The following is a 20,746-nucleotide window of genomic DNA, read 5'->3' on the forward strand; positions in this document are numbered from 1 at the left end:
CCTGATTTGAGCTTTAACCAATTCAAAAAGGTCTTGTGGCAAATGCGGTTCAAGCTTGTTGAGAGCCTCCTGCTGCGTTACTCGCCTTGTGTCGTGCCTTTTCCTAATCCGACTCAGTGCCTTTCGGTACCTGTCGCTTCGAGAATGCAACTTCTCGAAGCGCTTTTTGGTGCGAGGGGTGTACACAACTGCGCCCTTCCTCCGCCGACTCTTGGGCGTTCCTGATGCTGGTGTCATCACTGGCTGTCTGACACTCTCTTTGGCACCGCTGAGGCCACTAGGACCAGCTTCAGCTGCAAAAAATATATAAAAAAAGCATATTTATGTTTGCCTCAGAGCGAGACCTACATCTACATCCCTCACAAAATCAAGATTAGGGTGCAGTCACAGGGCTACAGGTTGCCAAACTTGCAGGGCAATGTTTTTGTGTGAAATGATGAATACAGTCGTGCCCCGTTAATATGATCCTCGCTGATAGGGACAGTTTTTTCTGGCGACCAACTTTACGCCTCGCTTAAATGGAAACTAGTTGCTCGTAATACAGACAGGGTAATAGTTAATGGATCTCATTGTTATCCATGTGTTTTGCCTGCTTAATATTCAGAGCAATTTTTCATGACAAGCTTGAGTTAAGCAAATGGAAAAAACCAGAAATATTTATGTGCAGTAAAGCGATACCTACACGCTGTTACGGGCCTGCCGATACCCATCATGAATATATCAAGGTTACCGATGCATACTTTTTCATTGAAGTGGAAGGTTGTAGTTTGCAATAAATTCTAATGTTTTCTTGAGTACTTACCATAATCAGGTGAGTCCCATGATGCTGATGCAATCACTCTGATGGGTGTGCTTTGGGCAGCACCTGTCAAATAAATAAACACACTGTGGGAGGCTTCAACCAAGTATTTTAATTCTCAGGTGCACATTTTTAGCCTGGCTACGCAGCGTGTATGTGAATGGTAAGCAACAGGCTAGTGAAGCAGTTTCCACAACAAGTACCTGAGAAGGCTATCCAATGTTTTCATTGAGCTGAATGAAAAATTACCAGTAAATATAATTCTGTACAGATAACACAGGGGTCCACCACGTAAACAATGCATTCATACATATGCACACAGAAAAATATATGAAATACTAGTTGGTGAGCATAAAGTTAACACTTGTTTCTTCTCTTCTGAAACAAATGTCTGGCATCCGAAGTAGTGGTACAGTAAGATGTGCCGACGTGCACCTAATTATTGCACACCACGACATAATTGCACACTGCTGCTATTGCAGAGGGTTAATTTATTACGTGCAAATCTGCAGCAATAGTGCTGCAGTCCATTGTTGAATTTTCATAGATTATCACTGCACTATTAGTGCATTGCACCTACCTTCTTCGTCAGCTGGGGGAGGGGGCGTAGTCTGCACATCAGTGAGCTGCGGGGCACGTGAAGAGTGTGGGTCGTCTGCAATTAAACGACCACTTAGACACTCCCAATCTAAAGAAATCAGCCAGCAAAGTAATTACATATGTTTATTTTTTTGTGCTATGACAGAGCCCTCAGCATAAGTAATACTGCATTACAGGGTTAGCTTGAACCAAATGAAAAGTTCTTCATTTCAAGCTGTAATGTAAAACAGATCCTGACTTAGTGCACCTACCTGTGTCATGGACAGCAGAATCTGCACCAGCAATTGTGCCTAGCCCAAGTGTTGATGGCAACGGCAAGTAGTCTGAAATATAGGTACCACTTAGTTACTCCCAAGGAAAACAAACCAACTGGTGTAGTGAGACATTAGGAATGTTTTCCTATGCAAGATTGCAGGAAGACTTACCGTGACCAAGCATGACTTCCACTGGTGCAGCAGTGGACTGTAGTGGTGAAGCGGATTCAATGCCTATGCGAACAAGGAAAAAAAGATAGCCAATCAAGCTCTGCATAGCAGCACCTTCTGCTCAGTGCACAGTATGGCCTTGATGTTCTATTTGGAACGTTTTCTCTTGCTGGGAGTTAGTGTGATCTTAAATTGGGCTTAAATCGTTTTTGTGAGTTTGTAGGCAGTTACGATTAAAAAGGAAAAATTTGTGCGATCAATATACCGCGACATACAAAATAGCGCAGCAGCACACAGGAAGAAGAATGAAAACACACAAACGAACACTTTACTGTGAACCACGAGGCCATAAATTCACTTGATGTGCATTGTAGGAAATACAAATCAAACTGCAAACCTATTTATGAAGCGTGCAATGTCACCACTAATAATGCTTGCAAACTTATTCCCGAAATCATTCAGGAAGAAATCAGATAGCCTAAGTGACATGTGCATCGCTAAATATCCTGGCGGGTTGCTCCTCAAAGAACCATTTTTACCTTAAAAACCGGTAAAATGTTTACCCTCCATGCTTGCACAATATGCGGCCACTTCATGTATAATTACCGCCTCGTGTGTCACAATAAGCTGCTGGCAGTTTGTGTGTGTGTGTGTTCTTTCTTGACCCTGTGTGCTATTTTGGAGTGAATTCGCGCAGTCTGCCCTCTATTCACCGCAGCGAACAGTAAGTAATAATGACAAGAATACTAAACATAGAGTTGTAAAAATGATTTTCCTCACTGCTGCTGGAGTGCACTATCCAGCATCTGATTGTTAATATGGTTAAGAGAAATTTAAGCTACAACATGGTACACAACTGCAGTCTGATGCAACTGAAACAATGGCCACATGACATTGAAGCAGGAAAGTTTTGTGCCCGGGAAGTGATGTTTGCAGTTAGCCTCTATGAATGCAATTGTTCCCTTTGGTCTTACATTTACAGGATGGGTTTTTCTGAAAATAGTGCCCTCACCTTGTGCCGCACCTTCTTCATAGAAATCTGCAACAAAAAAGCCAAAGGATATACTGAGGGATCAAGCTTGGGAAGAATTTACTGGGAGAGGAATTTTGCTTACCCGGGTGCACCAAGGCTCTCAGACGAGGCTCATGCACCTTCACGGAAGGGACTGCTTCATGCGTGAGCCTTGTGCAGGCATCACTAGTGAAGCAATCCCTCGTGAAGTGCTTTGAGCAGAGCCTGTATGTTTTGTAGACCTTTTCCCTTGGTGTCTCCAGGAGTTCAAGCCTATTGGCATATTTCAGCCAAATGGAGAATCTGAAAAACAGCCAAATAACATGATTTCATACATTTTAAAGGTTTGCATACCTCACTTCAGGAATGCTTATTAGCATCTCCTTACACAGCAAAGGGGTACGAACATTATATAACATATATGCGTGAAAACAACTGTGGCAGGATGCAAGCAAAATAAGACAGCAGTTTGTAACAATGTGCCACAGCCTGCTAGTCTATTGCTATGCTGGCCAATCGAAACGATGAATGAAATCACCTTTTTAATGTCTGGCTATGATCGACAAGCCAGAACCTTTAAAATTCTTGAGCTTATGTTTTCTTTTGTGATCTGCTTTTGGTTTAGGTAACAATAACTAGTTCTTTGTTCCAACTGCTTTTTGGGTGCGGCATAATTTTGTGCAGCAGATAGAAATGGGGACAGAGCTTCACTGCAGACTTAAGCTCTATCTGATCATAGCAATTATTCCACTCACACTTTTCTCTAGGTAACTGCATACTAACCACCACCCATGATTCGTTCTTTTCTAATTCCTCCATTAAACACAAGTGCCAATGTAGCTATGCTATGGCAGACAGCTGCTTGCCCACAAATTTGAAGTCTGGATTAAGAACAGCAGGTAAATGAACCAGTAGGCACAGTTTTTCATCTTTTGCTTTCACTGTGATCAAATGGGAAGTGTGAAAGGGATGTGAGCAGAACATCAACAGGAAACACTGCTCTTTCAAGAAACTGAAGGTGCAGGCAAATAGCATGGGTCCAGAAGAAGGGGAAAAAGTGCTTAAGCAAGGGAAATGTCCCAAAAAAGACACAGACAAGAAGAAAGCGACCTTCGCCTTCCCCTCACCCACCCGCCGGAAACGAGCGTTTCCGGCGTACTAGGCGAAACTATTTGCGAGCTTCCCAAAAGCTGTCAAGGACAAGGCGCGAGATAAGAGACATATGTGAGGAGATGGGAATAATGCGGAGAGTTCAGAGCCCTCCAAGGTCAGTCGTGCGCCCCGCGAGCGAGCAGCGTAGAGGACAGCCGGGGTGGAGTGTGGAGCGAAATTTACAATGCTGGAGCGGCAGCACTACGGTAGGCAATAGTTTCGAGAAACGCTTCCACGGAGTACATGGGTGGTTGAGCACGGATATCGCGAGGAAAAGCTCCGGTAAAAGTAAGAAAAACAAGACCGGCGGACTTTCTATATGCGGCTCACGGCGTGCAATGGACTTTCAGCGCGGTGTCCAACACTAGTGGTGTTAGTCTGAACAGCTCGATAATTTATGTGACGTGCATCACTGCTGCAGAAACCATGCACGAACACGCAAGAAATAATATTCAAGCGCGCTGAACTCCGTAAAGAAACAGCCAAACTGAGCATTACAATTACTCCGCTGACGACGCTATAGGTACAGAAGTTAGAATATTCATATTTAAAATACACTCTGAGGGCACCGGAATCTGCGGGGAATAAGCTTTTAAAGGCAGTGAGAAAAGTCAGTGAGTCAGACACACACACACACACATGCGAACAAGCAAGCAAGGTAACTAACGGTCCCACGCTTATGAGAGGCAACGGCTGTTGGGCCATCTCAAACTGCAGCACCTTCCCTTAATTTTGCTTTAATGTCCTTAAACGTACTTATCAAACTCATCTCGCAAAACCAAAGCCCCTGCAGTAAACAGCGCCAGGTAAAACTAGTTCTATTCCGTCGGCAATTTCAAATGGTAACGACCAAGGGCGGTCAAAACAAAGGCACAACGGTCGCCAACGGCTATGCAAAGAGGGATACGATAGTCAGTGAATTCATAAATACCTGTGGTCAGAAGGAAATCTGAAGAGATGTTCTCCACTCTTGCCGGATGTGCTGCACCACTTCGCGCAACAATACATATGCGACATGACGCTGAGGACGGTAATCACGCTGGTCCAGTGCGCACGTCGCGTCGGCAGTCGCTCGCGTAGTTTCGCTATGCTTGCGCCGGTCGCTGTCGTCTGCTGCCACTGCGCTGCAGCGTTGCCCGCGGCGGCGCTGGCGGCGCAGACGCGTTGTGTCATTTTCGCAATTTATTTCTTTGATATACTATTTTTAATGCTTACGACTGGTTATATTTTCATTCATAAGCATGTTTGTGTTGTCTACTATGGTCGAGAAATTTTACTTTTTATTAGGCTTGACTCCAGCCGCGTTTGCCGCCAGATACCAGGATCGCTGCAATCGTTCCGACCGTGGCGACACTTACGGCGCGGACGCGCAACTTGCAACATGCCACAGCACTGCCATTAGCATGTGCACAAGCGCAACGCTGGGCAGGCACGCGCAGCGCTCCTCTGTCCAACGCCCCTCTGTCGACGCACCGCGTTCAAAAATGCCCCGACGATTTCGTGTGTAGATCACACGGAGTCGATTCCAAGAGAAGGCAAGCGTAGTAGGGGGCGGGAGAAAGTTAGATGGGCGGAGGAGATTAAGATGTTTGCAGAGATACAGTGGCCGCAGTTGGTAAAGGTCAGGTTTAATTGGAGAGACATAGGAGAGGTCTGTGCCCTGCAGTGGGAGTAGTCTGGCTGATGATGATGATCTATTAACAAATTAGTCCGATCAGCAACGCTAGCATGAACGCTTCTAGGGCGCAGCAGTTGGTACGCTGGGGAAGAAAGGAATTGAAGTTTTGGCTTAGCTGCTTTCTACTGGTACAGTCATTTCCTTTGCAATTTGTAGCTCTATGAGCTTTCGCTCCAGTGCTATAGCACTGTGCGTAAAACCCAGTACGTGTTTGGAAATTTCGCCTCGTTTGCGCGAGAGTGCGACTTTCGAGCGCTCAAGTCAGGCGTGCGGACAACTGTCACAGCAGATGCATGCATCTGCACAAGCCAATTGGATATTGAAAGAACAGGTTGCATCTTTAACATGTGGCCGCGGTTGATATAAAGTGTTTGTGGAATGTTATAAAACTACGATCTCCCGATGCTTCAAGTTCCTTCATAGAAACTACTATTGGGCTGTGCACGTGCCACCCTATTGAGCAAGATACATATAGGCACCCTGCATCCGCCAGGCGCCACCACCTTCGGTTGTCGTGAAGCGCCACCGCGTAGCCGCTTTTGCGTTCGCCGGGGGATAGCTGCAGCAGACGACGCGCCTCACGCGGTGCAGCGGTATGGCGGTAAACGGCGTGCCCCTTGTTTTATCGACGGGTTTCCTTGAACTTCAAGACGTTGACGCTTTTTTTCGTGGTGCAAACCTAAAAAAGGGTCAACTACTACTGCAAGCGGGCCACGTCTGCGACGTCAGTGAAGCTGTGCTTGCTGCTGGCTCCGAAATCGTGGGAAAATGCATACCGCAGACAAGAATAAACGCAGCGACAAAACGCGTGACGCTTGAGGTAAGTTTAGTTTCTTGGAAAGCACTGTACAAGTGCTCTAAACAAATGTGAGATTCCAGATGCCGACTTACAATTTTTTATCGCTGTACTGGTGCTTTAGATCGACGGAAGCCGAACAATCCGCAGAGCTAGCTTTGACTGCCGCGCTGGCGTGACGGGAAAATGTAAGCACACGGCGGCCGTTGCTCTCTACATTCAACAGTACAAATGTAGCTCCTGCACGAGCCAACCGCGAGCCTGGGGCCTTCCGTCATCGCGCAAAACTTACCCGAAACTTTCCAAAGTTCATGGGCCGAGAAAGGAAATCGGTAACTTGTTTTGGTCACGCTCTCAAATGCAATCACCCCACTCGTTCCGAAAGCAAAATCCCTTGATGATATTTGCGAATGTACATTAATGTAATCTTATTTTACTTTTCAGTGCGTGCGAAAAACATTGATGTCGGCCATGTGATAAGGTTTTTCGCGGACATCAAATGTCCGTTGACTGACATGCTTCGCGCAGAGGCACTACCCAACGACGAAGTCGCCCCAGCGGCTTCCGAATGCTCTGAAAAGGAACTAGAACTTTTTGGATGGCCCAGAAAAGGAGAAAGCTTTCACTGTTATCAATTACAAGAAAGCGGAGGCAGAATGATTTTCAAACGACTTAACTTTCCCGAGAGGTTTGAGTAATTTATATTCTTTATTCAGCATGTCATTAATTAGGAATTAAGGAAACAATTTTTCAAAGACCAAATTAATATTTAATGATCTTGTATCATGATACTCTTTATCTAAATCATGCAGGCTCTTAGGCGTTGAGCAAGGAATATATCACCAGCGCGTGATGCTGGATGCAAAGGACATGAAAGAGTTATGCTCCAGAACAAAGACAGACAGACGCCTTTGGAGCGATGAAAGATTCTGGAGAATCACAGCCACAAAGGTTAGTTAGTTAGTTATATTGATTTTAATGGCGCAAAAGCAACTATGGCTATGATGCGCCAAACACAAGGTTAGGTTCTTGTTAAATGTTAAACTTTTTATACCTAGAGTTTGTTTAAAACATTGGCTTCATTAAGAAACTTAAAAATACTTGAAAGATCAACCAGTGCTTGATCACCTAAAAGCAACTTGGGGTGCAATGGGATGTATTCATTGTAGAGTGTTGTAAAATATTTTTTTCTCAGTTGTTCCAGTTTTCTACATGAAATTAAAATGTGGTTTACAGTGAGTACATCGCCGCACATTTCGCAGAGGTTTGTCTTGTTTTGTCAGTAAAAAGTTGTGTGTAAGGTGTGTGTGCCCAATGCGTAGCCGACATAAAATAACTTCAGTAAAACGTTCTTGATGTCTACATGATTTCCATTCTCCTAAAACGGGTTTTATAGAATGCAGTTTGTTGTTTGCCTGTTCTTCCCATGCAGCCTGCCACTTAATTCTGAATTTACTGTGCACTAATTTAAAAAAAATCCCTGTGTGGTATGTTATCTTGTTTTATTTGATCAATTCGAGCTTGTGCTGCGCATGCATCTGCTCTCTCATTACCTACAATTCCAACATGGCTGGGCACCCAGCAGAATATAATGTTATGATTGTTTTTTTATTTTAATTAGGTTATGTATGATGTTTCCTATAATGGGTTCAGCGGCGTTTCTGCAGTGCAGCGCTTTGAGCATACTCAGTGAATCGGTGTAAATGACACTATTTTTAATGTTTTCTTTTACTATTTGGTCTACGGCTACAAAGACTGCATAACTCTCGGCAGTAAAAACCGATGCATAGTGTGGCAGTCGTATCCTTTTTTCATTTTTGTCTTGAATTACTGCACATCCAACATGACTTTCTGTTTTTGACCCATCAGTGTAAAATTCAGTGAAGGTGTCATATTTTTCTTGCAGTTCAAAGAATTCTTGTAGTATGAGCTGATGTGGCATTTCCTTTTTATGTAAGTGTGTTAGTGTGAAGTCGCACACTGAAGGCAGGTTGTACCATGGTGGTAAATTTTCATATTTTTGTGCAATATTCGGCAGGGCATCCAGTACTCCTAACTCTTCACATTTATCTTCAAAGCGCATTATTAGTGGCCGGATGGATTGTGGTTTATTGTTAAATAATCTTTTGGATGGGCACATGGTAACAATGGGATAGCAGAGATGTTTAGGGAGAGAACGGGTTTTTAGGATGTACGTGCATGTTAGTGCGACTCTTCTATCCTCTAGTGTGGGCTCATTAGCTTCAACGTAAAGACTCTTTACCGGGGATGTTCTATAAGCTCCAGTTGATAGGCGCAAACCAAGATTATGAACAGGGTCCAGTCGTTTCAAGTAGGATGCTCTTGCCGAACCACATACCACACACCCGTAGTCCAGCTTGGAGCGCACCAAAGAGCGATATATTTGCAATAGGCATGCTCTATCGGACCCCCACCGTTTTCGCGAGAGTACCTTTATTACATTGAGGGCTTGGGATGCTTTCTTTTTCAGGTTGTTAATGTGTGACAGAAATGTAAGTTTCTTGTCAAAAGTGACGCCTAAAAATTTATGTTCCTGTTTGACTGGCAGTGTGGTTTGATTCAAGCACAGATTGGGATCGACCTGTAGGCCTCGTCGTAATGAGAATAAAACTGCTACTGTTTTTTGAGGGGAGAACTTGAATCCATTTTTCTCTGCCCAAGCAGCCAGTTTATTTAGTGTGATTTGTATTTGTCTCTCGCAGGACAGTATGTTGGAAGAAGTGTATGCTATCTGTATGTCATCTACATAAACTGAATACATTACGGACTTAGGTATTACTTTGGCCAAAGAATTCATTTTTACTATAAAGAGTGTCGTACTTAAAATGCATCCCTGGGGTACGCCATTCTCTTGGGTGAATGTCGTTGATAGAGTTGCTCCCAGACGGACTCTGAATGTGCGGTTAGTCAGGAAATCGTTCAAGCAGTTCAGCATCCTGCCGCGGATCCCTAGATCTGCTAGGTCATGGAGGATGCCGAACTTCCACGCGGTATCATATGCCTTCTCCAAATCGAAGAAGACACCGATACAGTGCTGTTTGTGGATGAACGCCTCTCGGATGGTGTTTTCTAGGCGGACAAGGTGATCAGTGGTCGAGCATGCTTTCTTAAATCCACATTGATGTAAATCTAAGAGTCGGCGAGATGCAAGTGTGAAGGTCAGTCTAGTGTTTATTATGCTTTCGAAAGATTTAGCGATGCAGCTGGTGAGGGCTATCGGTCTGTAATTGTTAGGACTTGTTGGTTGTTTTCCGGGTTTCAGAAAAGGTACTATTATTGCTTTCTTCCACTCCTCAGGTATATTCCCAGTTGTCCATATTTTGTTAAAGAAGTTCAACAATGCATGCACGGCAGCCTCAGAGAGATGGGCGAGCATAGCGTAATGCACATTATCTGGGCCTGTTGCTGTCTTTTTACCACAAGATAATGCCCTAATCAATTCTTGGAGAGTGATGGGTTGATTGTAGTCCTCGTTCATACCTGCTGCAAATGGAAGTTTTTGTTTTTCTGCTATTGCTTTGTGCTTCTGGAACGTGTTTGTGTAATTGGACAAACTGGAAACTTCAGCAAAATGCTCACCTAGTATGTTGGCCTGTTCTTCTAATGATGTTTGTGTCCCGGGTGTAGTCAACAGAGGAAGTGTGAAAGGGGTATGGTCACTACTGAATCTTCGAACTTTTTCCCACATTTTTTTTCAGGTTATTGAGCTGTTTATAGAGGACACATATTTCTGCCACGAGGATTTCTCGGCATTTCTCCGAACGAATCGCGCTCTGGCCTTGGCCCTCTTAAAGGCAATCAAGTTCTCCGCAGTGGGATACCGACGCAGAGAGCCCCATGCTTTATTTTGTTGTTTTTTTGCCAATGTGCATTCTTGTGTCCACCATACTTTATGTTTTTTGTGTACGAGTCCTGTTGTTTGTGGTATGGCTAGTGTAGCGGCCGATATTATGCATGTAGTAAATTTTCCATTAATTTCGTCTATGCTGAGATCTTCACAAAATTCTTTTTCTAGTGTGGCACTTGCTGTAAAAAGTGACCAGTCGGCGAGGTGAAGTTTCCAACGCCGTGGTCTTGTGGGGATGACTGCAGTAGACGATGAGAGGCTGATGATAATAGGAAGGTGATCACTTCCCAGAGGGTCATTTAAAACATCCCATTTAAAATCGGTAAAAAGCGATGGTGATGCGAAAGCTAAATCGAGAAAGCTCATTTTTGCCGAGCTTGGGCAACAATAAGTTGCTTTTCCTGTATTTAAAAGACAGATGTTATTTGAGAGGATAAAATCTTCGATTGTTTGCCCCCTAGAGTCGCAGCGCTCGCTTCCCCAAAAAGGGGAGTGAGCGTTAAAATCCCCAACTACCAGATATGGCTCTGGAAGTTCATCTATCAATTCTTCTAGATCATGGACTGTTAGTGTAAAATGTGGAGGAATGTATACGGAACAGATTGTTAGTGTTTTGTAGCTGACGATGCTGACTGCAACCGCCTCAAGTTTTGTATTGAGCTTGATTTCAGCCACAAAGGTATATCAGTAGTGCTTCTTTTCTTTTGCGCAGCACAGAACATCTTCTGGTGTTCATGTGCATGTGCCAGTGCTAAAACAGCGTTATTTTCTTCTGCAGGCACACAGGGTACTGACCTGCAGTGAAGAGCTCCTCTATGACCGTGCTCAATGCATTGTCTCAGGAACACAGTTCACTGGGCCTGCGTTAGAATATGGTTTGGCAAAGGAGCCAGAAGCGAGAAAAAAATTTGAGGCTGAACATGGTACAAGGGTCTCTCAATTTGGTCTTGTGGTATGCTCAGACGATCCGTGGTTGGCGTGCTCTCCGGACGGGATTTTCAAGTAAGCAGTTGCATAAACATGTTTTGTCGTTCACTGAACAAAATGTGATTTCAGGGATCAAGACGGCGAAACAGTTCTGCTGGAAATAAAATGTCCCTACACCAGGAGAAACCAGAAGTTGACAGAGAGGCCCTTGCTAAAGTACCTGTGTGGCGACAAAGACTTGAATTTAAGATGAAGTCACCCATATTACACACAGATACAAGTTAGCTTGCATGTTCTTGGCCTGGAAAAGTGCTACTTCTATGTATATTCAAGTCTGGACTCCCTCACGATTCCTGTTGTAAGGGACAATAGGTTCCTGTCTTCGGCAGTCCCAAAGCTGCGTCAGTTTTATTTTCAACATTTTTTGAAGGCAATATCCGAAAGCAGAAAAATGTAATATTCCCCACTAAGCAGCGCTTTCACTGGCAATAAGGCTGAGCAGTCGTTTATTACATGTGGATGCAGTACATTTTATTTATACCATTTACAATGGCTTCACTGCAGCCATTTTACACAGTTGCATGTGTAGTACCACATTCTATACTGTAATAGTCTGTCAGTGCAATAAACAGTTGAAATCAAGTGCAATACTGTGTTATGTTTACTGTCTGTCTTCCAGCCTTTCCAGCAAGCTGAAGCTAACAGTTTGAGTTCATTGCAGCTTTTGACAATGCAGCGCAGCATTGCCATGGTGCCGGCCAAAAGGAAGACATAAATCTTCTAGGCCCCTAGCACCACACAGGTGTCACAACACAAGCAACGGTACAGCAGTTTTGCTCATTGCAACAGCAAACACATAACATAAGAGTTCTACTTTGGAAAAAGAAAGAAAACGAGAAAAATAGCAAGATAATGCATTGATCACAAAACACACCGACAGCGCAGTAATGAAAAAAACGGGAAAGAACAGATTGGCTTTTGCTGTGCATGGAAGGTAACGAATATGCACTCACTGCTGGGACAGAAAAAATAGCTTTGATTGTTCTTGAAGCAGAGACAGGCTGGGATACCGTTACATTATTTCAATTAATGAAGGATGGCGTTTCAAAGCTCAGGGACTTGCCATGATGGTAAAATTGTGTAATAGGTCGTCCTAACTTTTGTTTTCCTGAATATGTGTTAGGGCACTTCAATATTGGTTCAACACATCAGTCACTGCAGTCATTCTTTGCGAAGATTCCAGGCTTAACATTAGTAATAACAGCAACCACGTGAAGGATGTCGTCAACATATCCAGCCAATTCATGAGGAATCCTGTTAGTTAAAATTTGAAATAACTTCAGCCGTTGTATGACGCGCTCTACATGGATGCGTACCGATGCTGTTTCATAGGTAGCATCCACCTCTGACTCGGTAAACTGAGGACTTGTTGCAAAGGGTGGCATTACCAAAGTTGCTTGCTGTGCGCCAACCCCAATCCTAATGCCTGGAAAGCCCTTGTCAGCCAATATAACGTCGCCGGGTTCCAGAAGAGACAATAATTTGCCCTGAGTGGTGATTACTGCATCTGCGGTCCTGCCTCCAAAGCCCTCAGAAATGAATGTTACCAACCCGTTAGGAGCTATGCCAATTAGATATTTCAGTGTATATCGTCCCTTGTAGTTAGAAAACCACAGGTTACGCTTCTCAATGCCCGGTGGCATTTCTGTTTCAAGTTCCGTGCAGTCAATAATAACTCTACACATGGGGTAGTGCTCACGAAAGCTAGCTGGCATTGTTCGTTGTACAGCTAACCGTGACGGCCAGTATATCCAGGTCTTTGAAGCTGATTTCAGGTTTGCAAGAACTGATTTGAAAATTCGGGAAGCTGTCCTGCTGTGAATGGAAAATAATGTTGCCAGAAAGGAAAATTGAAGGCCATGTTTTAACTTGATCAAAAACAAAAGGAGTTTGTCTTCAAGGGAAAGTTCATTCACCCGTTGTGTTGAGGCAGGAAGAACACTAAGCAGAAGGGCAAAAATTTGAAAAGACACTGCCATTAATGACTGCAGTGCAGAATCATCGTTACACAGTGCTTTAAACCCACCGAAGTAGGGCTGCTTATGCACTGGGCCAATGGCCTTGTCACAAAAATCGGTATCACACACAGTTCCTCGCTTCACTGTAGATGATGTCTTGTGGCATACAAAGCAGCTTGCAGTGCAATTAGAAGTCACTGAGAGAAAGATAAGCTCTCCAGTAAAACACTCTGGTTGATCTTCTGTCATTGTAGATGCCTGCATTACAGAAATACCGAGAAACACCACATTTTCATTAGTGTGGAAGTCCAAGACGTATAATTCATCACTCGAGCAAAAGAAACATCTTACATCACTTAGGCTACATTCCATAGGTGCAATTTCATTAGCTTGTTCTGCAGAGTAATCAATGGCAAGGACAGGTGAATCCAGGTGCGGGGCAGGATCCTGATACCTTCCTGCAGCTTTCTTTTCCTTTTCCATTTGCCCACAAACAGCATGCGACAATAAAAATCACAATGACCATCCGCAGCCTGCCTTTAACTGGAAGGCATTTAACACTCTACGGTTTAGAGGAGCACACGTGTACCTTTCAAATCGTCTGCTTGAGCCAGGGGTTTGTTTCCTCTTGTAAACAGACGGGAAGATGCTTGGATGATATGAAGGATGACCTACTTTGTTGGCCTTGACATTGCCGACAAAATGCTTACTGCATATCCTTGAGTTTTTCGATGGAAGCCAACCCGCCCCATCTTCACTGCGCAGTACAAATAAAAAAATATACTGGGTAGAAAGGCGCAATAAAGGAGTTCATGCTAGCACAGCAGCACGCTGAGAGTGCCTAAAAGCAATAAACACAGTTTCCAGAGCTCATAATATAACCTACAAAAAAGTACTCTAAGAACCCGAGTAACATGCAAAGGCTGCCACCGAAGCGTTTAACACGACCTCTTCAAACGTTTAGTGAGGTTAGGAATTCACGACAAAACATGATCAACAGCATTTTAAAGATAAACGCTTTAAGACGTCACAAGCGCAGTGGCGTGGAAACACGCACATAGTTCGCGATGCTAGCGTCGTTGTGAGAGCGCCGCGGTTTCGTGTAAACGATGCTAGGAGAGACGTGAATATCGCACTCTATATTTACGTTAGAGCTCGTTCACGACACGACGATAGCAACCTGAGCTTCTTTCTTTATGCAGTTGTTTCAAAACGATATATAAAAACACCTCTGAGCGCCGATTTCTTGAGTATATTGTCAGTGAGATTAATAAGAACCGGAATCTTACTTCTGACGACGAACTAGCTGTATCCAACGCTGGCGCCGTTCTCTCTCCCAGGGTCTCGATGGGAAGGAGAAAAACTTGACGCCTGGTGAGTTGCTGTACTTGCTGTTACACCCTACAACACAGCAATTTTTGTTGTTGGGACGCGGACCCATGTAATCGCAAGCGCAAAAAGCAAGGCTTCCCGACGAAACAGCGGCGGCGATGCTACTCGGCCGGCGCGCTTGCTCGCTGCGGCCCCCAAGGGACGCTCGGGCCGCCGCTAGAGGCGCCCCCGTCGGCGCCGGAGTTACATCTGCAGGGTGCCTATACCCAGTAGTTATCTCGGAGACCCCTGTCCAGATTTTGAAGCTTCCAGCAGAGTGAAACTAAAAATCCGAAGACATGCGTAAAGCAATACAAAAGTGACGTCGCTTGAACAATTATAGCTCTGACAGTTCAACGGAACGCCGTGAATTCAGAGGTGTCGCCTTCTGTAACTGCATAAGAAAAATCCCTATTGGAAGGCTTACTCATTGCGTCCCTGCAAAGATTAAAAGACTCCACGTATACTGAAATGATCACGAAAGAGCCTCCCAAATAAATACGTGCAGTTTTCAGGAAACACCACCAGTTAAAGAACCAACCCGTGATTATTCTTTCGTCGCGAAAAAGGCATTTGTAAATGAGCTGCAGCTTTAATGTTTTTTTCCGCTTTTAGCTCACTTTCGCTTTTTGAGTTGCAACAGTTTTGTCTCGCCGAATGCGCCTCTATAGAAGAGGAATTGAACACTGAAATCCACGCAAGCACTGCTATATGACTACAATGGTAAGATTGACCCCGAAGCAAGACGAAGTTTCACTGAATGTCGCTCAGATTTCCTTTGTAGCAATGTGGCTGCGGTTAGGTGGACGTTTATGAGCAATTACCTCCTTATATCTTCACCTATGCAATGATTTAACACCGGATGGGCTTCCGCAGGACCTTTTTTTCTTAATCGCTTAAACCGACGAGGTGGCGGTGCTGCGATACTTGTTTCGGCTCAAAAGAAATGTGAATTTTTGACAGATTTCAGTGTGGTGACTGATGATTTTGAAATGCTGACAATTCAAAATTAAAGCCAAGTAATTTCTGTTGTATACCGCCCACAAAACGGTAACATTATGCGCTTTCTAGATTTATATGAATCTTTTTTAAACTTCGTCTAAAAAAATAACCTGATATTGGTTGGTGGGGGTGATTTCAACATCAATGTCTTAGAAGATAGCCATCCTGCACGTGAATTTAATATGCTACTGCTTTCGTCTGGTTTCGCAAATGTAATTGAAACACCAACACGCATTACATGTTCCACATGTTCAGTACTTGATCTTTTAATAACAAACATTGATACTACCATAAACAGTGCAGGCACAGTTTCATCCGACATCAGTGAACATTGCCCGGTTTTCCTTGCGCACTACGTAAATTCAATACCAAAAGAAAGGCGAAAGAAATGTTTCACTACTCAGTGTGATATGACTGACGCCAGACGTGGACGACGAGCGAAGAACGTTTATTCAAACGCACACAGGATATATATATATATAGGCCCGAGCGGCGTGATAACAGAGCACGGAATCATGGTTCGTCATAGGCCGCGATAACGTCACAGCACAGCGTCGCGCTATCACATTTCTTCCCCCCCCCCCACAGGCTCTACTTAAAGTTCTCATGTGTGAACCAGTCCGGTTGCTTGCGCAAACGAGTGCCTCTACGAAGTGGTGGCTCCTCCCTCGCAGTGGATGGCGTCGGCTCTAATGCTGGTAGCCGCCCTGGGCTTTGCTGCGGTGGCAGGTCTGCACTAGCAGAGGTTGGCACTGCGTCATCCACTAGAGGCGATGGAAGAGGGTTCGGATTCTGTTCTCCTGCTGACAGTTGAGATGATTGTGCCCCCTCATCAAGCAGAGGACCGCTGAGTGGCGACCGTCCATTCAGTGTTTCTGTTGCAAATGGTCGCTCTGAGGCTGCCGCAGGGTCCGCATGGTGTGGCCGTAGATGGTCAGCGTGGGTGAATCGAAGGTGCCCGTGCACTTCCACAATATACGTCACAGCACTCAGAACTCGGTGCACCACACCTGCCTCCCAAGAGGAATGTTCCCCGCGCACCGTTTTCACGTACACGCGATCACCTTCGCAAAACACGCGCTCAGCACCACGCGCCACGTCACGCTTCTTTTTCATGTCAATTTGTTTTTGCTGCGTGTCCCCGACAAAGCTGGGGTTGAGCAAAGAAAGCTTCATGCGCGGTTGACGCTTCAGAAACAACTGCGCCGGTGTTTGCCCCGTCACACAACTTGGCGTATTTCTGTAGGCAAAAAGAAAACTATCAATACACTCCTGAAGCGAACGCACGCGAGTGACGTCGCGTTCCATGACCTGCTTTAACAGCGCTCGTTTGACCGTCTGCACGGTGCGCTCAGCCGCGCCATTGGACGCGGGGTGATATGGCGGGGTACGGACATGCTTCACACCATTGCTCTCCAGGAAATCCGAGAATTCTGTAGATGTGAACTGCGGCCCGTTGTCGCTGACCAACGTTTCAGGCAGCCCGTAGGCCGCAAACACATTGCTTAATTTCTCAATTGTCTTCGTGGTAGACGATGATAACATCGGCCAAACTTCCACCCACTTGGAAAAAGAATCAACTAAAACAAGGAACACACTAGAATGCTTGCAAGCAAAATCAACGTGAGCCCGCTCCCAACACCTCGACGGGTAGCTCCACGGATGGAGCGGCACGGGTTGAGCAGCTGGTTGAACTGCCTGACAGATTTTGCACTTTCGGACGTACATCTCGACAGCTTGATCCATACCAGGCCACCATACAAAGCTTCTAGCTAGCACTTTCATGCGTGTGCTGCCTGGATGTTCGTCATGAAGCAAGTCCAATACACGTTCCCGCAGCTGATCCGGTATTACTACTCGAGTGCCCCATGTTAAGCACCCTTGCTCAAGAGACAACTGATAACGGCGCACGTGATATGCCTTCATTTCTTCAGGGTATTGATTTGGCCAACCATTCAGTGTGTACTCAGACACACGGCTCAATGTCAGGTTCCGCTTTGTGGCCTTAGCAACTTCCGCAGCATTTAACGGCAGGCTCTCGAATACTGCTAAGCATTCTTCCGAGACATCAGTTGCCTTCTCTGCCTGCGGTAATCTGGACAGCGCGTCCGCTACTTCCAGGTTCTTGCCCTTGCGATACCTGAGCCGATAATTGTAGGCAACGAGTATCATGGCCCAACGCTGCATGCGCAGCGCGGCCAAAGTAGGCGTTGGTTTATCCTGGCCAAGGATTATCAGCAAGGGCTGATGGTCAGTATAGAGTGTAAATTCCCTCCCGTATAAATATCGGTGGAACTTCTTTAACCCGAAAATCAAAGCCAAGGCTTCGCGTTCACATTGCGGGTACTTCTTTTCTGCGGCTGTCAGCGTTCGAGAGGCAAAAGCTATGGGACGTTCGCTGCCGTCTGCTGTCTCATGAAAAATAACAGCTCCCAAGCCATACGATGATGCGTCGCAGAGCAGGCCGATAGGCTTTTTGACATCATAGAAGGTTAGCACTTTGCTGCTTGTGAGCAGCTTTTTGGTGGAGTGGAAAGAGTCATTGCATTCTTTGGACCATGACCATTTTTGATCCTTCTTTAGAAGTTGGTAAAGTGGCTGTGCTACTGTGGACACGTTAGGCAAAAATTTTGAATAAAAATTTAGCATTCCTAGATATGCCTTCAATTCGGAAACTGAACTTCGCTCCGATGCTTCCATAATTGCCTTAACGTTGGCGTCAGTAGGATAAATGCCCTCCGCAGTCACTTTGTGACCCAAGTAGGTCACCCAGCCTTGGAAAAAACGGCACTTGTCGACATTTCGTGTGATGTTGTAGGCACACAATCGCTGCAAGACACGCTCAAGTGTCTTTTGACAGTCATCCATGTCCGAGCCTGCCACAATGACGTCATCAATGTAGCAGCCAACTCTTGGAATGCCCTTCAACACTTCATCCATCATGGATTGGAAAATGGCTGGAGCGCTCGCCACACCGTACGGAAGGCGTTGAAATTCAAAAAGCCCCAAACTAGTGTTAATGGTCAAGAGCGGTCTGGCTTCTGGAGCGAGCGGCACTTGCTGGTAGGCAGCAGACAAGTCCAGCACACAAAAAATCTTTCCGCCTGCTAGTGTTGAATACAAGTCCTCTGGTCTTGGTAGCGGGTAGTGTTCGGTTTTCAACACTGGGTTTACCGTAACTTTATAATCTCCGCATAGCCGGAGGCTACCGTCTTTCTTCTGGACCACCACAATTGGCGTTGCCCAGTCACTGTGTGAAACTTGGCGAAGAATGCCCGTTTCTACCATATGACCTAGTTGTTTTTTCTACTCTTTCACGTAGCGCGAAGGGAACTGACCGTGCGCGACTGAAAACCGGAGCAGCATTCTGTTTTAGCACCATCTTCGCCTCAAAGTTGCGTGCTGTGCCCAGCGTGCTCGAGAACACTGAAGGAAATTTTTCACGCAGTGCGTCAACGCGGCTTTCGCCTGAAATTTGGCCTATCTGTCGCCACTCCAACTGAAGGCGTTCAAGCCGGTTGCGACCTAACAGTGCTGGTAGCCGCCTCCCGTTATCGCGCGTTACGAAAACAGGCAGTTTTACATGCTGATTGCCGTACACGACTGAAACGTCACACTGTCCTTTCAGAGACAGCTGCTCTCCCGTGTATGTGCGCAGCGACATGCTAGTTGGCACACACTTTACATGCGAAAAGACAGAATTGTACACACTCTCTGGAACAATTGAAACAGCCGCGCCGGTGTCGATCTGCATTTTCAATGGCTTGCCTTCCACTTCAACATTCACTTTGTAACTTGATCGCGTCAAGTTTTTAAAATGGTACACGTCTAACTCCTCTTCCTCGTTCTCAGTATCCTCCATTGCATTCACGCGCTTTGCCTTCGGGCACATTTTCTGCAAGTGACCAACTTTTGAACACTTATGTCACTTAAAATTTTTGTACCAGCACTTCTGTGATTCATGCTTCCTGCCGCATCTTTCACAGGACGAATTCACTGGCACTTGGTCAGGAGTCGATCTCGGCAATCTTTCGTTCCTTGCGCTCTTGCTCTTAGCCTGCAAGGAATGCAACGATAAGTTTGCTTCTTTCGCTTGCATTGTCGCGGCGTCTTTTGCAGCCAGTTCCCGGTCCAATGCAATTTTGCACGCCCCCTCGAACGTTAAATTCTCGGCAGCGAACAATGCGCGCTGGCTTTCCTCGTTCCGCAATCCTGCAACTAACCTGTCCCGCAGCGCATCTTGCAAGAATGTGCCAAAGTCGCACTTCCTGGCCAAGTGTTTCAATTCAACAATAAACACTTCCACACCTTCATGCTCTAGTTGCACGCGGCGATTGAATTTGCAACGTTCGGCAATCACAGAGCTTTTCGGGCAGTAATGGGTCTGAAGCAAGCGCTTTACCTCAGTATACGTGTGTTCAGCGGGCGTTTTCGGAACACTAAGACTCTTTAGCACCTCATAAGCTTCCGCGCCAATAACAGTCAAAAACACAGACAGTTTTTTCTCCTCAGCGATTTCGTTCGCGCCAACAAGAAGTTCAAAACGTTCCACGTACGATTCAAAGTTCTGCGTCTTAGCATCAAACTCCGCTATCTTTCCGTACGAAGGTATTTTTGGCAATACTCATCAAACGTTGCGTCCGTTGTCACTTTCCTCCGTCGGCAGTTCCGCTGGGCGTCTCTCGATGCTTTCGCTCGCTGTCGTGCTCCTTGAACACGTACTGCTTAGTCCACGGTCAGGCTCTCGACAAACGTGCCGGTTCCTTCCGCCGGTCTTCTTCGTGCAGAACGTTGCTGCCGCCGTGCCGGCCTCCCCCGCGTGGCCGAAGTGCCTCGTCGCCAGATGATATGACTGACGCCAGACGTGGACGACAAGCGAAGAACGTTTATTCAAACGCACACAGGATATATATATATATAGGCCCGAGCGGCGTGATAGGGCATGGAAGCACCGAAAGAATGGGAGGCTCACGCGCGCTCTTCTTCGTCATGCAGTTGCTCTTCTTTCCGGCTGCCGCCTGGGTGGACCATGGCCAAGTGCATCCTTTGAGCGCGCTCGCCATCAACGCCTCTGCTTCAGGGGCATCCAGTATTGCCG

The 20,746-nt window shown here is 45.7% G+C and overlaps 2 protein-coding genes across 2 annotated transcripts; both read right to left on the minus strand.

The window, feature by feature from the left end:
* Nucleotides 1-207: 207 nt before the first annotated feature.
* Nucleotides 208-5,376, minus strand: LOC144096776 (uncharacterized). The gene is made up of 8 exons (XM_077629661.1): nt 4,920-5,376; nt 2,940-3,139; nt 2,837-2,863; nt 1,825-1,887; nt 1,651-1,722; nt 1,380-1,454; nt 803-885; nt 208-293 (listed from the first exon to the last, which is right to left on the minus strand). Exons 1-7 carry the CDS (start codon nt 5,159-5,161, stop codon nt 869-871), a joined length of 696 nt encoding a protein of 231 aa, XP_077485787.1. The 5' UTR covers nt 5,162-5,376; the 3' UTR covers nt 208-293; nt 803-868.
* Nucleotides 5,377-12,315: 6,939 nt separating this feature from the next.
* On the minus strand, nt 12,316-13,353 carry LOC144097598 (uncharacterized). The gene has a single exon (XM_077630264.1). It carries the CDS (start codon nt 13,294-13,296, stop codon nt 12,466-12,468), a length of 831 nt encoding a protein of 276 aa, XP_077486390.1. The 5' UTR covers nt 13,297-13,353; the 3' UTR covers nt 12,316-12,465.
* Between the last annotated feature and the right edge of the window lie 7,393 nt (nt 13,354-20,746).

Source organism: Amblyomma americanum, chromosome 7 (genome assembly GCF_052857255.1).
Source record: "Amblyomma americanum isolate KBUSLIRL-KWMA chromosome 7, ASM5285725v1, whole genome shotgun sequence".
NCBI classification, from domain to species: Eukaryota; Metazoa; Arthropoda; class Arachnida; order Ixodida; family Ixodidae; genus Amblyomma; species Amblyomma americanum.